The sequence below is a fragment of the Poromitra crassiceps genome (genome assembly GCF_964638095.1).
Source record: "Poromitra crassiceps genome assembly, chromosome: 22".
In the NCBI taxonomy this organism is placed as follows: Eukaryota; Metazoa; Chordata; class Actinopteri; order Beryciformes; family Melamphaidae; genus Poromitra; species Poromitra crassiceps.
Window position 1 is genome coordinate 12,898,484 of NC_139647.1, and position 12,427 is coordinate 12,910,910.

The 12,427-nt window shown below is 44.4% G+C and overlaps 1 protein-coding gene across 1 annotated transcript; it reads left to right on the forward strand.

The window, feature by feature from the left end:
- The first annotated feature begins 1,842 nt into the window (after positions 1-1,842).
- Positions 1,843-11,500, forward strand: pdlim1 (PDZ and LIM domain 1 (elfin)). Its single transcript, XM_083657961.1, has 7 exons — positions 1,843-2,016; positions 3,080-3,231; positions 3,751-3,838; positions 5,055-5,245; positions 6,403-6,545; positions 7,323-7,440; positions 10,798-11,500. Exons 1-7 carry the CDS (start codon positions 1,924-1,926, stop codon positions 10,982-10,984), a joined length of 972 nt encoding a protein of 323 aa, XP_083514087.1. The 5' UTR covers positions 1,843-1,923; the 3' UTR covers positions 10,985-11,500.
- Positions 11,501-12,427: the final 927 nt, after the last annotated feature.

Below are 12,427 nucleotides of genomic sequence, written 5' to 3' on the forward strand. Positions count from 1 at the left end.
AGGATTTGGGGGAAAGCACAGAGTGAAGCATTGATGTTGAGCACAGGACGTTTGATGCATTTGAACATTGCGCTGCCATTTGTGACGATCATAATGCCTTATGTTAGATGCAAAACCGTGCCTCATTTTCATTTACTGTTTTTTGTTTTTGTTTTGTTTTTTTGATTATCACTGAAATGTATCCATGACCTATTTAATATTACCATGGTTTTCCCATAGTCCTACTTTCTGTGATGGGAGAACATTTTACTAAGAACTTGTCCGTTACTGTGCAAGTTACCTAAAGTGTGACACAATGCTTCAAATTAATGATTAATAATCATCAGAATGGATTAGTTTGACGAGACACACAACCTGCAACAGGTTTTTGGTTTGTTTGCTTCAATTTGCAGTGCTGTTACATTGACAATATTAAAATAAAGATGATATACACTGCTGTGACTTCGGTATTATATGCAATATTTAATAAACCATATAAACCATTTGACGGCTGACCTGTTTTGATTGCTGCTAAACTAAGATTCCTGAGATACCTGGAATAGCAACCGAGTGAACTCTTGCAGGGCCAGTTTATGTGATCATACAAATGTGTTTTTAATGCTAAATTTGCATTTGACTTGTGTTTTCAATGACTATACTTTCCACTCACATCGCCAAATAATTACATCACACCTACATCATGAGTGATTGCAGAACCATTCATACAACTGAGCCAATTGAGGTGGAGCTGGTAGTCTCTGAGTTGGGTTGGTAATTAATCACTTTTTGAAGTAGGCTACCAAGTGCAACTTCTGTTCCCTCTGGACTCTGGCTTGGAATCTGACTTATAAAAATCAGTGTTACATATTTTGGGAGAAGCTATGAAAGGATGTGCAAAGTAAACAGAGAAGAGGAGTAAATGTCCTATTTGCCACTTTGTCTTCTGTTTACACAAAAGGTAATGATAGTGCAGTTATTGTGATGGAGGTCCACACAGGTATGTGAGGAAGTAAGTCAGACCTACAGCAGCCAGCACCAGATGTGTTCAAGTGGAGAGATCACTCTCAAGGTTTCCTTTAGCAGTCAAAGTACTTTTCACAGACAGCCACTAGGCTTACTGTTAGTATCTGTCTATTGCACAGTGGAAGTGGTTCACCTTAAAAAGCTAGTTACTTCACTGGCAAAGCCTAGGGGCCCATTATAAACGCACACGGCTGAAAGCGCCACAAGAAAGGCCGTGTTTTCAGTCAGACAGCTTTTTCCTCCGCTTTCAGCAGCGAACCCCTGGCAGGAATTCAACTTTTGGGAGCGGCACGCACATTCCACATCCTGGGATTTGGCTCTACCATAAATGGTAAGCTTGCATATAATACGGTGACGTACCAGCCAGGCCGACATCCCTAGAACAAACAGTGGCGCTCGCCTGAGAGGAGGGGAAAAGAAGCGAGGTATCACTCTGCCCCTATTTCTGGGTACCGCCACGAGTCTGCATCAATTTTAATTTGTAGGATTAGGAAACTGATTAAAGTGTCGGAAATACTAGAATTCACATGGCTCTTAGTCTTTCTACTCTATCTTAACCTTAACCAATGATGTTAGCTAGCTAGCTAGCTGTGTGCTAAGCAACCAATAATACGCCCACTTTGACTTTTTTTTTTATTATTATTATTATTTAACTCTGGAGTGATTTGATTCCCTCTTATGAATACGCGATCTTTTCGCTCGCTCTTATCAGCGTGGAAACTTCAAAATCTAATTCGTCTGCAGCTACCACAGGATCCACCCCCCTCCTCCCCTAATGTTGGAGAGCAGCGAGCTACCTCGGCGAAACTTTCGACCATCGATCATTCACATGTCATACGCGCCTATGCGGTAGGAAGTGAGCTGGTGGTGTAGAGACAGATCTTCAAACAACACTCTCTCTGCCCTGTGGAAAGCAGCAGCATGCCTCTCCGGGTCGTCATGGAGGGTCCTGGACCCTGGGGGTTCCGGCTGGTCGGGGGAAAGGACTTCGAGCAGCCACTAACTATTTCCAGGGTAAGTGTTTGTTTGTTTAGTGTTAAGTTGGTTGTTATTATTATCCACTTTAGCATCGGGCTTGTCCCGCGACGAAACTTTCCTTCCATTGTTACGTTACCTCTCAAGTTAGCCTAGCCAAGAACAAAGTCATAGCAAACCGAGTTCAATATGTAATAATAATAATGTGGGCTTTTATGTCAAGTAAGCAAATGAGGGTACAGACTCATATTATGAGCTTTTGTACTGTATGAAGGAACTGCCCCTTTCGAGAAGTTTCACAATACTTTTTGTTGTGGTTGGATATGATTCTGTACGCAACTGCAGGTCTGGACAACTCTGTGTAAAACAGGGTGGGGAGAAGAAGTGAAAACAGTGTCCAAAGTAGACATTCTTCTCATACTCATAATGCTCTTAGTTTATTATCATATCTCATAATGGCATAACTTCAAATAACTGAAGTAATTGTAAACAATACTGCTCCTCATTTAGGTGGGGGGGACACCTTAGAATTGGCTCACTTTGAGAACCACACTATTGGTAGCCCATACATACTGTTACTTTACTGCTACTGATCATCACAAGTCTGCTGAGCTGCGTGGGACGTACTCTGTATGTAGCAAAGTTGTGTTACACGGCTGATAAATGTTTGACAGTGTGACACTTCAGTTTGACAGTAGAAGGAGATGGCTTTTAAAAGTCCTCTTGTGTACTTTGACATCCCCTGCCTGCCTGGGTGGCGGCTGCTGTTCCTGGTCATAAACGCTGCTACAGCAGAGTGGACACTCCCCTCCGCCCAGGGAAAGGAAAAGTGATTAGGAGGAATACCAGGGGCATGCCAGAGACTGTTATTGCTGCTAGCCTTTACTTTACATTGTGTCTCAGCCTGAAAACACCTCTGCTGCTGCTGGCAGCTTCACCCCTGTTTTCTATAAATAATCCAGTGTGAATAAAGGTCCTTGAAGGTTATGTCAACACTAGAGCCCTAGCTAGATTCCCTGAATAGTATCGCACAGAGAGAAGCAGTCAGATGCTAGCTGATTACCGTATGATTAATTGTGTTTTGTGTTTTTTTATGTTCTAGGTCACTCCTGCCAGTAAAGCCGCCCAGGCCAACCTGTGTATTGGAGACATGATCTTGGCTATTGACGGAGAAGCGACGGAGAACATGACACACTTACAAGCGCAGAACAAGATCAAGGGGTGCTTGGAGGAGATGGCGCTCTCCATAGACAGGTAGGCTTGCGGCGACGTGTGCCTGTCTGTCTTGTCTGACCCGCATGGCCCCAGGGCCCGACAAACACTGAGTAACACGAAACCCGCGCTCCCCGTACAGCTGTTCCGGGAGTGACATGGTTTTGTTTATTCATGTTTTGGGGGGGGAAAGGCAAGTCTGTCTTTGGTTTTACTGCAGTCCTCAATTTGAGATGTGTGCGCTGTGTTGTAACTCCGTGCGGTATCATTGTATTACATAATAACAGCATGGTAGCTGTGTCCTATCAAGCAGTGGGTACGTAGAAATAGACTCAGCCAGGCAGACTGACGCGCGCGTGTGTTTGTTCATAGGAAATGAGGAGAATAAGTACTGTTCTTAGATCACAGCAAAACCTCAGATGGAGAATAGCTTTACAGCCCATAATAACTGTTAGAAGCTACTTTGCATGTATTTTGCGGTTTTTACGTGCCTTTACAGCACAATTAAATGCATTTCCATGATTACGGTCTTGAAGCCTTTCTCCTCCTCTGTTCCCGCAGGTCAGAAAGTAAAATGTGGTCGCCGCTCGCCGCTTCTGAGGAAGGGAAGACGAATCCGTACAAGATGAATCTTGCATCGGAGCCGCAGGTGTGTGTGTCTACTACTGACTCGACATGAAATGATGGATGTAGGACGTGAGCCTTTACAATGACTAACCCAGCTCTGCCATTTAGAACCAATGGGAAACCCTTATGCACGGTTTCAGGAAGCTGCCGCGCCAGCAAAGGCTTGTGGGATTTTTTTTATTTTTTTTCCTCGACACTGCCAAACGATGAAGTCATTGTTTGCTTCCCAACAGGAGATCTCCTAGGCGACGGTAGTTTTATCAGCCAAGCGCTGACGCAAGACTCGCTTCCTGCCGGTGGACTGGAAAGTTGAATTTCATGTAGGAAATGTGTGATGTGTCCGTCGCCACCAGTCTGTGCGTCTCTCACTGCTCACAGATGTCAATGCATTTTGCTCACACAGACTGGAACACGTGTGTTCGTCCGCACTCTGCCACACACCGATGCCTCTTCTTCACTGTTTATTTGTCTGAAAAGACTGCCTCTGGCGTTTTATGCTATCGTAAAACACTGTTCCATGTTAATGTTGTTAGCTCTGTTAGCTTGCGAGCAACGAGACTGGTTTACTCTGAAATTTAAAAGTCCGATGCTTGAAGCATGAGCTATATTTGGAGGCATTTCCGTGCTCCCACTGTGTGAAAGCATGAGCTAGTTTTGGTGGTATTTATGTGCCCACTTTGATGGAATGCCAGAGGCATGACTCGTTTTGTGTCTTTAAAAAAGCCGCTCGCCGGCCAGCTGTAATTCAGGCAGAATCTATACTCTTATATTATAGCGGCTGTGACTTTGTTTGTGCATCTCTAACTAGAGGCAGCAGTTGAAGCTTTCAAATGAAGAAGAACCCAAATCAGACTGTTTGAATTTGCAAACTGTTGAGTGATGTTTCCACATTCCATGTTTTCAAAGTCTAGAAATTGCTGTATTCTGTGTTTTCGTAATTTAAAACAGCAGAGGTTGGGTACTTTCCGCTCTTGTGGAACATTCATACCCGCTAAATGAATTTGATGGATTTGATTATACGAGTGCATTGGCTGCTCAAAAAGACATTTCAAAATAAGAGTTCATCTGAAGGCATCAATGGTTGTGCAATGTGAGTGTGCATGCTTCAGGCAGCGTCTTACGGTTTTATTGCACAAATCAAACAATACGGTACTTTCCCATACTGATTACTCACCACTTCTTTGTCCTCGGTGACATGCAAAAAGCTTTAATAGTACAATTGTACCTGCAATTGACAGGAGGTGAAACAGATTGGCTCCGCCCACAACAGGAGTGCTCTGCCATTCGCCGCTTTTGGCTCAAAGGTGGTGACCAGCCAGTACAACAATCCTGCCGGCCTCTACTCCTCAGAGAACATCAAGGACTTCAACTCCGCTGTGGACGATGTCAAAAGCATCGCTACAGCAGCCAGCGAGCCCAGCAGCAACGTGTAAGTTCAACCTGAAACAAGTACTGATGATGTAGTTCCATTGATTCCTGCTTAGTGCGTCCGGGTAGTGGTAAAGGTAAAGGTAAAGTCCCACTGATTGTCACACAATGTGTGAAATTTGTTCTCCGCATTTGACCCATCCCCTGGGGGAGCAGTGAGCGGCAGCAGCGCCGCGCTCGGGAATCATATGGTGATCTAACCCCCCGATTCCAACCCTTTGATGCTGAGTGCCAAGCAGGGAGGCAAACGGGTCCCATTTTTATAGTCTTTGGTATGACTCGGCCGGGGATTGAACTCACGACCTCTCAGGCACAAGGCCACTGAGCTGGTTGTGTAGTGCAGCGGTAGATTCATTGACAACTACGATGGCTGCAGGTTCGAGCCCCCGTGTTACCTCCTGCTTGGTTGGGCCGGGCGTTCATACAGGCAAAATTGGCTGTGTCTGTGGGTGGGAAGCCGGTTTGCATGATCCTCCCACATGCTATCTCCTGCCGGTGAAACCCCTCGCTGTCAGGTGACAGCGTACACGTACCAGAAGAAGAATGTGCTAGTCCAGTGGTTCTCGAGGTTGGGGCGGTTGGCAGCATTGGGAGGGGGGGGGGGGGGTCGCGAACCCCAGCCTAAAGTTTTTCAGGGGGTCACGGCTTAAACAGGTTTAGAACCACTGTGCTAGTCTACAACTCTCCCCAGATTGGCAGAGGGGGTGGAGCACCTACTGGGACAGCAGGGGGAATTGGCCAAGTACAATTGGAGAGAGAAAAAAACTTGATTAAAAAAATAATTAATTCCTACTTTACCACTGAGTCTCCATTCGTTGTCAATGCCACCCCCTAGCAGCACAAAGGCAACGTTACAGTGTGACTAATGAAGGAACGAATGGACAGAGGTGATTTGTTTGTAGGGGGCAACTAAACCACCTTAGTCCGAGTCTGAATGTTTTCCGGAACAGGTGGGAAAAAAGCATACCCTTGAAAAGTATTTGATAGGTGGGGAAAAAGACAAGTCAATGTCCAATTAGGGGCTGGGTCCAAGTTAAGTCAAAGTCAAAACAGGCATGAGACCAAGAAAAGTCCAAGAGGTCAGAAAAATGATATGGTTTGATATGTGTTGACTGTGCCTCCTGCAGATCTCTTGAAATGTCCTCACTTGCTTTGCAGACCAGATTCATCAAAGTCAGGCATGAGGCCGGCGTTAGCAGCAGATTCTGAGGTCTACAAGATGCTGCAGGAGAACCAGGAGTCTGACGAGCCTCCTCGACAGTCGGCTTCATTCAAAGTGCTTCAGGAGATTCTGGAGACGGGTACGGACCCCAGTTATCACTCAAGGCTTCCTAAACGTTCTTTTTTTTATGATTACACAGTGCTGGATATTGAAATCGATATCATGATAATCATAAGGATATTTCTCTATCAATATACTGTATATCACAATATGGTTCGTCCTAATTTTTTTATTTATATAAAAGGGAGCAAGTGGACTCTGTTTCAGGGGGCAATATCTGGTTGAATTTTTGTCCCACTGATGTCACAATGTCTATGGCATCATCAGTGATGTCATCAGTGACATCATTCATTATTGACCGTACCACCCTGTGAGGTGCTGATTGTATAACCACACCTGCCAGCATAGAGCCCATCAGCCTAGGGTTGTGTTATATATGGGTGTCTTCTCATCCTCCAAACAACTTTGACCTTGATGAAGATCCAATGTAGGATTGAAACGTCCTTACTATATGGCATGGAGTAAGTGTGCAGGCTCTACCTTCTTTTCAGTGTTAGGTGTGAGTTTCTAAGTAAAAAGAATTCTTGTCATCAATTTAGATATTCAAATATCTTCATATCATCACAATATGATTCCACTGGAAGAAGATAAACAATTATATAGAATTATCATCCAGCCCTACTATTATGTGGTTTTAGGCTTTTCATTACATTTTCAAGTGTTTTACTGTTTTGCGTGTTCTGCATCTGGATCATCATATCCCAGAGTAAATGGTGGCTATGATCATGGCATTAAAATGAATAACCTCTGTGAACATCGTTAAGATTTTTAAACGTGTGTATCCTCTTTCTTGTAGGTGATGCTGACAAACCGTCAGGTTTCAGGAGTGTGAGACCTCCCACAGCAAAGATTGGCACGTCAGTGGGCAACGCAGATAAACTACCCGTATGTGACAAGTGTGGATCAGGGATTGTGTAAGTATTTCACAAGTCTTCAATGTTACTTGGCATAGATCTGTAACTGAGCTCATCATCAGCTCAGTTTTGGTTCACTTGGCAAATCTCCACATTGTGATGAAATGCTGAGACAGAATACAGACGGACCCAGAAGAGCAATTGTGTCATTTTTGGACTTTGTCTCCACCTTGTGGTTGATTTGAGTTCAGGACGAGTCCCTCACTCTGAAGGTCTGAAGCTATAAAAAAACTAAACTGGACCGGGGGGGAGGGGTTCATATTGATGCTATGGAGGAAACCCCAGGTGAGCACAAGGAGAACATGCAACCTCTTTTCACGAGACAGGCCACCTGACCTGGGCACCGAAGGAATGGGGAAGACATACAGTACCACCAGCGTCCCAGGCAGGAGTCCAATTCTGCTTTTAGGAGATGCTTTTGTTTAAAGGGGCATTTCACCAAAACTCTACCTCAGCACTATTTTGTCCTTAAAGAGCGTGGAGCAGGTAAAACAATATATATTTTTACGGTTAGGACTCAAGATTCTTATGAAAATACCCCAAAAAAACAAAAACAAAATTAAAACATGCCCCCAGGGCAGAAAATGTGGCATTATAATGCACATGTTCTAAAAAAAAAGCCATCTGTGCAGATAACACCTGTGACGACACTTGGGCTACTGTACTTACTATAATAGTAATAATAATATACAGTCAATGTGTACAGCAGAAAACTTTCCAAAACACCAGACGTACGATAATTTACCACCAAAACCGCATTTTGACCCTCTGGTACGATACTTCAACACTGCCCAGAATGCATTTTGGCATTGACGGGAGAAGAAGAAAACTCCAAGAACGCTCAATTTCTCCCCAAAGGCAACTGTTTACTTTCTCTTTAGTTTGGCCTCTATCTATGGTTAATATGACACTTTATAGTTTCAGTAGTCAAACGTAACTAAGTAGTAAAACTAGTTGACCGCCAATATGCAATCGGTTTTTCAAAATAACGCCTATTTGCAAAGATAATTTTGGGACCGACCATCTCAGCTCGTGTAACCCGGCTGCAGAATGGTCTCAGGTCTCAGGCGGATAATTTTATCGTCTGAGACGGATGCAAGTGTCACTCACTGGAGCTCATGAGAAGAGGATGTTTAGCTCCAGAGGGGAGGAGTTTTAGCTGCAGAGTGGAGTGATGTACTGCAGCAAGCGGCCTCTTGACGGACGGACAGACCGGGACAGACGGTCGGCGTACGGAGGTAATGATCCTAGGGAACATTGATTGATTATTGTGTATTAAAATCATCACAGGTGTTATTGCTAGATTTGCGGGGTTTTATGTGCGCGTGCCAGATGCTTAACAAAAGCCAGTCTAGATGCAGCTACTGTATGTGTGGGGAAAAATATAAAAAAAACAAAAGAGAATCCTAATTGCTACATAAAAGTCCCACATATTAATGCAAAGTGGTGTCTAACCTGCATCATGCTCTTTAAATTGCGAATTGATTCACCCTTTAACATTTGCAGTTTGGTTTGAATGCCTAAAAACTCAATTATTCTGAGACCAACTGACAGTTTTGTTGATGTTTATAGCTTTGTTTTTGGTGAAATGCCCCTTTTAGCTCTTTCAGTTCATAGTTGAATTCTCTAATCACTTGTCATGTGAAATAAATTAGATACCACCGTGGAGACCTGAGTTTATATACCGGGACTTCCTGCTTGGTCAGACGTTCTTACAGACAAAATTGGCTGTGTCTGTGGGTGGGAAACTGGTGGGGTATGAGTCCTGGTCACTGTACTAACGCCTCCTCTGGTCGGTCGGGGGCGCCTGTTTGGGGTGGGGCGGGGTAGCGCGATCCTCCCATGCACGACTACGTCCTGCCGGTGAAACCCCTCACCGTCAGGTGAAAAGAAGCGGTTGGCGACTGCACATGTATTGGAGGAGCATGTGCTATTAGTGCTCTCCCCAGTTCGGCAGAGGGGGTGGAGCAATGACCGGGACAGCAGGGGGGAGTTGGCCAAGTACAATTAGGGAGAACATGGGAGAGAAATCTGAAGAAACTTGATCAAAGTAGAATTGAATCATATTATTTGATATGAAAAGTTGGGGCATGTTGTTGTGTCTTAACACATTGGGTGCCAGCCATGTTTTCATTCCTGTAGGTAAGTTGTGCCAGGGGTGTTTTTGACGATTCTGGCTCATTTTAGAACAGCCGAGGATTCTTTTCTGTTAAGAATTCATGAACAGCAATCATCTAAAAATAACTAATAGAATGTGTGCTTTCTCTGTCTAAAAGAGTTAGTTTGCAGAGTTAGTAGTTATGTAGATATTAGCCGTTGAGTACAGCATGGTTTCAGCGTCTGGAAATTTATTCAGAGATAAATGGCTTTTTGTGAAACAGTCACTTTAACCATTCATTTTTGGCATCAGTAAGACCGTCAGACATTCTAAACAATAGTTTTGAACAGTAATTTCCTCCATAACAACAGGAAACACCCCTCTCATTCAAACTCCTCCCTCCGTGTGTCTTCTCCTCCTTCCTCCTGGCTTCAGCGGGCGTGTCAGAAGCGTGTTGTGCTGCCTGCCTGTCTGTCTGCGTGCCTGCCTGCCTGCTTGCCTGAAATGGATTGGATTACTGTAAAATCGCCAAGCTTGCTCCCGCGGTGTGTGTGTGTGTGTGTGTGTGTGTGTGTGTGTGTGTGTGTGTGTGTGTGTGTGTGTGTGTGTGTGTGTGTGTGTGTGTGTGTGTGTGTGTGTGTGTGTGTGTGTGTGTGTTCGCGCGTTGATCCGCGGCTCTGGGGGGAAGGGATCTCTGTCCGTTCTGTGTGTGTGTCTCGGGCTTCTGACTGTAAAATCCAAGCCATTTCCGCGGAGGCGGCTGCTTTTGGGTCCCGTGGCTGTGACTTCTCTCGGTCTCTGTCGCCACTTAGTGGTCGGTAAAATAGATTACACACATGCTCTTGCTCCAAATAGTTATCTCGAAGATGTAAGAGGGGTTGATTGATGTCCCACCGTCAAAAAAACATGTAAGACGAGTTATTTCGGCTCTGGCACTCAAGCGTTGGATTATGTAAGACGAATTATTTCGGCTATGGCACTTAAGGTGTTAACAATAATGTAAAGTGTGTGCCATTGAAAAGTCTGGAACAGAGTTGAAAATGAACTTGGATCCACATTATAAACCGTTTGGGAATTAGCAACAACAACTCTGAGGGGGGGGGTGGGATGTTTTACAGTCCCAATACACATTACGACACATTTTTATGTACTGTACTTTTTATGGGATGCATTTTAAAACCAGTGAAGAAGAAGTGGAAAGGTCGGGGAAGAAGAGTATTGAACCTTAAAATGTGTGATCTGTCCGTCACTGTTTACAGGGGGATGGTGGTGAAGCTGCGGGACAAGTTCCGTCACCCCGAGTGCTACACGTGCACAGACTGCCAGGTCAACCTCAAACAGAAGGGACATTTCTTTGTGGAGGAGCAGATTTATTGTGAGAAGCACGCGCGCGAGCGAGTGACTCCACCCGAGGGCTACGACGTGGTCACCGTCTTCCCCAAGTAGACCGCATCACAAGCCTGGAACCGTATAGGATGACCCCCAACAACACGACAACATTTAACCCAACAGACTATGACATGGTCTTCTCTCGCATTACACTTTAATACAGTCAGTGTTTGGCATGAACTACACCTGACTACACCTTTGAAAAATGATGATTTGCACATTAGGTTTCCAACATCCAAAGGAAAACCAGTGAATACTATGAGGCGCCCACTGACACACTCTTTTGTACTCTACCTAAAAATGACATGAACATGGACCCGACCTCCACTGCAGTTTTATATTTGAATCAGTGCAATATGCACAAGATACAGCCACTTTTAGTAATGTATAGTCTTTGTACATGTTTATGTTCTTTTGTATCGTTAAATGAATGGGAAAGCAGACAGTCTTCACCCCAGACCTGACTCCACATGTTTTCTGTATAAAATTAAAAAATAAATAAATAAATAGGCCTACTGTCTTATTCAGCAACAGAGCTGGACAAACACAAGTGAATATCATTGCCAAATAAATATTTTTTAGCTCAAACCAATCATCCCTTGTCTTGCTAGATTATTGATTGTGCTTCATGACCTTTTTAGTGAAATGGTCTGCAGTTGTGAGATTGTCCTGCAAATAAGTCAAGTGCAACATGGTTCTGATTAAAAAAAGAATGGCTTGAAATGCTAATTAGGGCTTACTGGGTTAGAGTCATGGGTAAAACTCATCATTTCAGTGCTAATGTTGATGGGTTCCCCAATTGTAATTCATTTTAAGTGCTGTAAAGCAGTGGTTCTCAAACCTTTTCACATCAAGGACCCCTAAACTGACACAAATGCGCCCCCCATCTGATAAGTTTTTTCTTTTTGATATTTTATTACATAAAGTATGAAACCCCAAATAGGCTAGAGAAGACCAAATAGCCATAGCCTACATTCTGGGGTTCACTTATGGATGGAATTATAGTAAAAAGAAATGATTTCCCATTTTGCTGCATGGGGACCTGCTGGAGCCCCATCAAGGACCAATGTGGGTCCCCGAACCCCTCTTTGAGAACCACTGCTAAAGTATTGACATTTTATGCCAGTAAGAGCTTCTTTGAAAGAGATACACATCATAAGTCGATAGTGCCAAGCCTTTCTGAGATCATTTCAAAAGTAAAAGGCTACAGGGAAAGCGTTTGGTTCCTCCCTTGCCAGCATCCTCATCTTACAATTAATTTCATTGGCAAACGCGCAGGAGATGCTCGGGTTAAAGTCAGCGGAGGTCCTGCAGCAAGAAGACGCGGGTGATGCTGGGTCGCACTCGGAGGATGAACCGCTTGGCGGCGGACTGGTAGGCAGGTAGGCCGAGATGTGTGCGTGCTGCTGGTGCTGTTCGGCCATGCGCAGGGTCTCGCTCAGCGCCCAGATGTAGTTGTGGGCGAAGCGCAAAGTCTCGATCTTGGTGAGCTTGGGCTCG

Excerpts from the sequence above, each read along its gene's own strand:
- pdlim1 (XM_083657961.1), top strand. The coding sequence starts at position 1,924 with ATGCCTCTCCGGGTCGTCATGGAGGGTCCTGGACCCTGGGGGTTCCGG. Across the intron at positions 3,232-3,750 it reads ATGGCGCTCTCCATAGACAG|GTCAGAAAGTAAAATGTGGT; the intron begins GTAGGCTTGCGG and ends CTGTTCCCGCAG. Across the intron at positions 6,546-7,322 it reads TCAGGAGATTCTGGAGACGG|GTGATGCTGACAAACCGTCA; the intron begins GTACGGACCCCA and ends TCTTTCTTGTAG.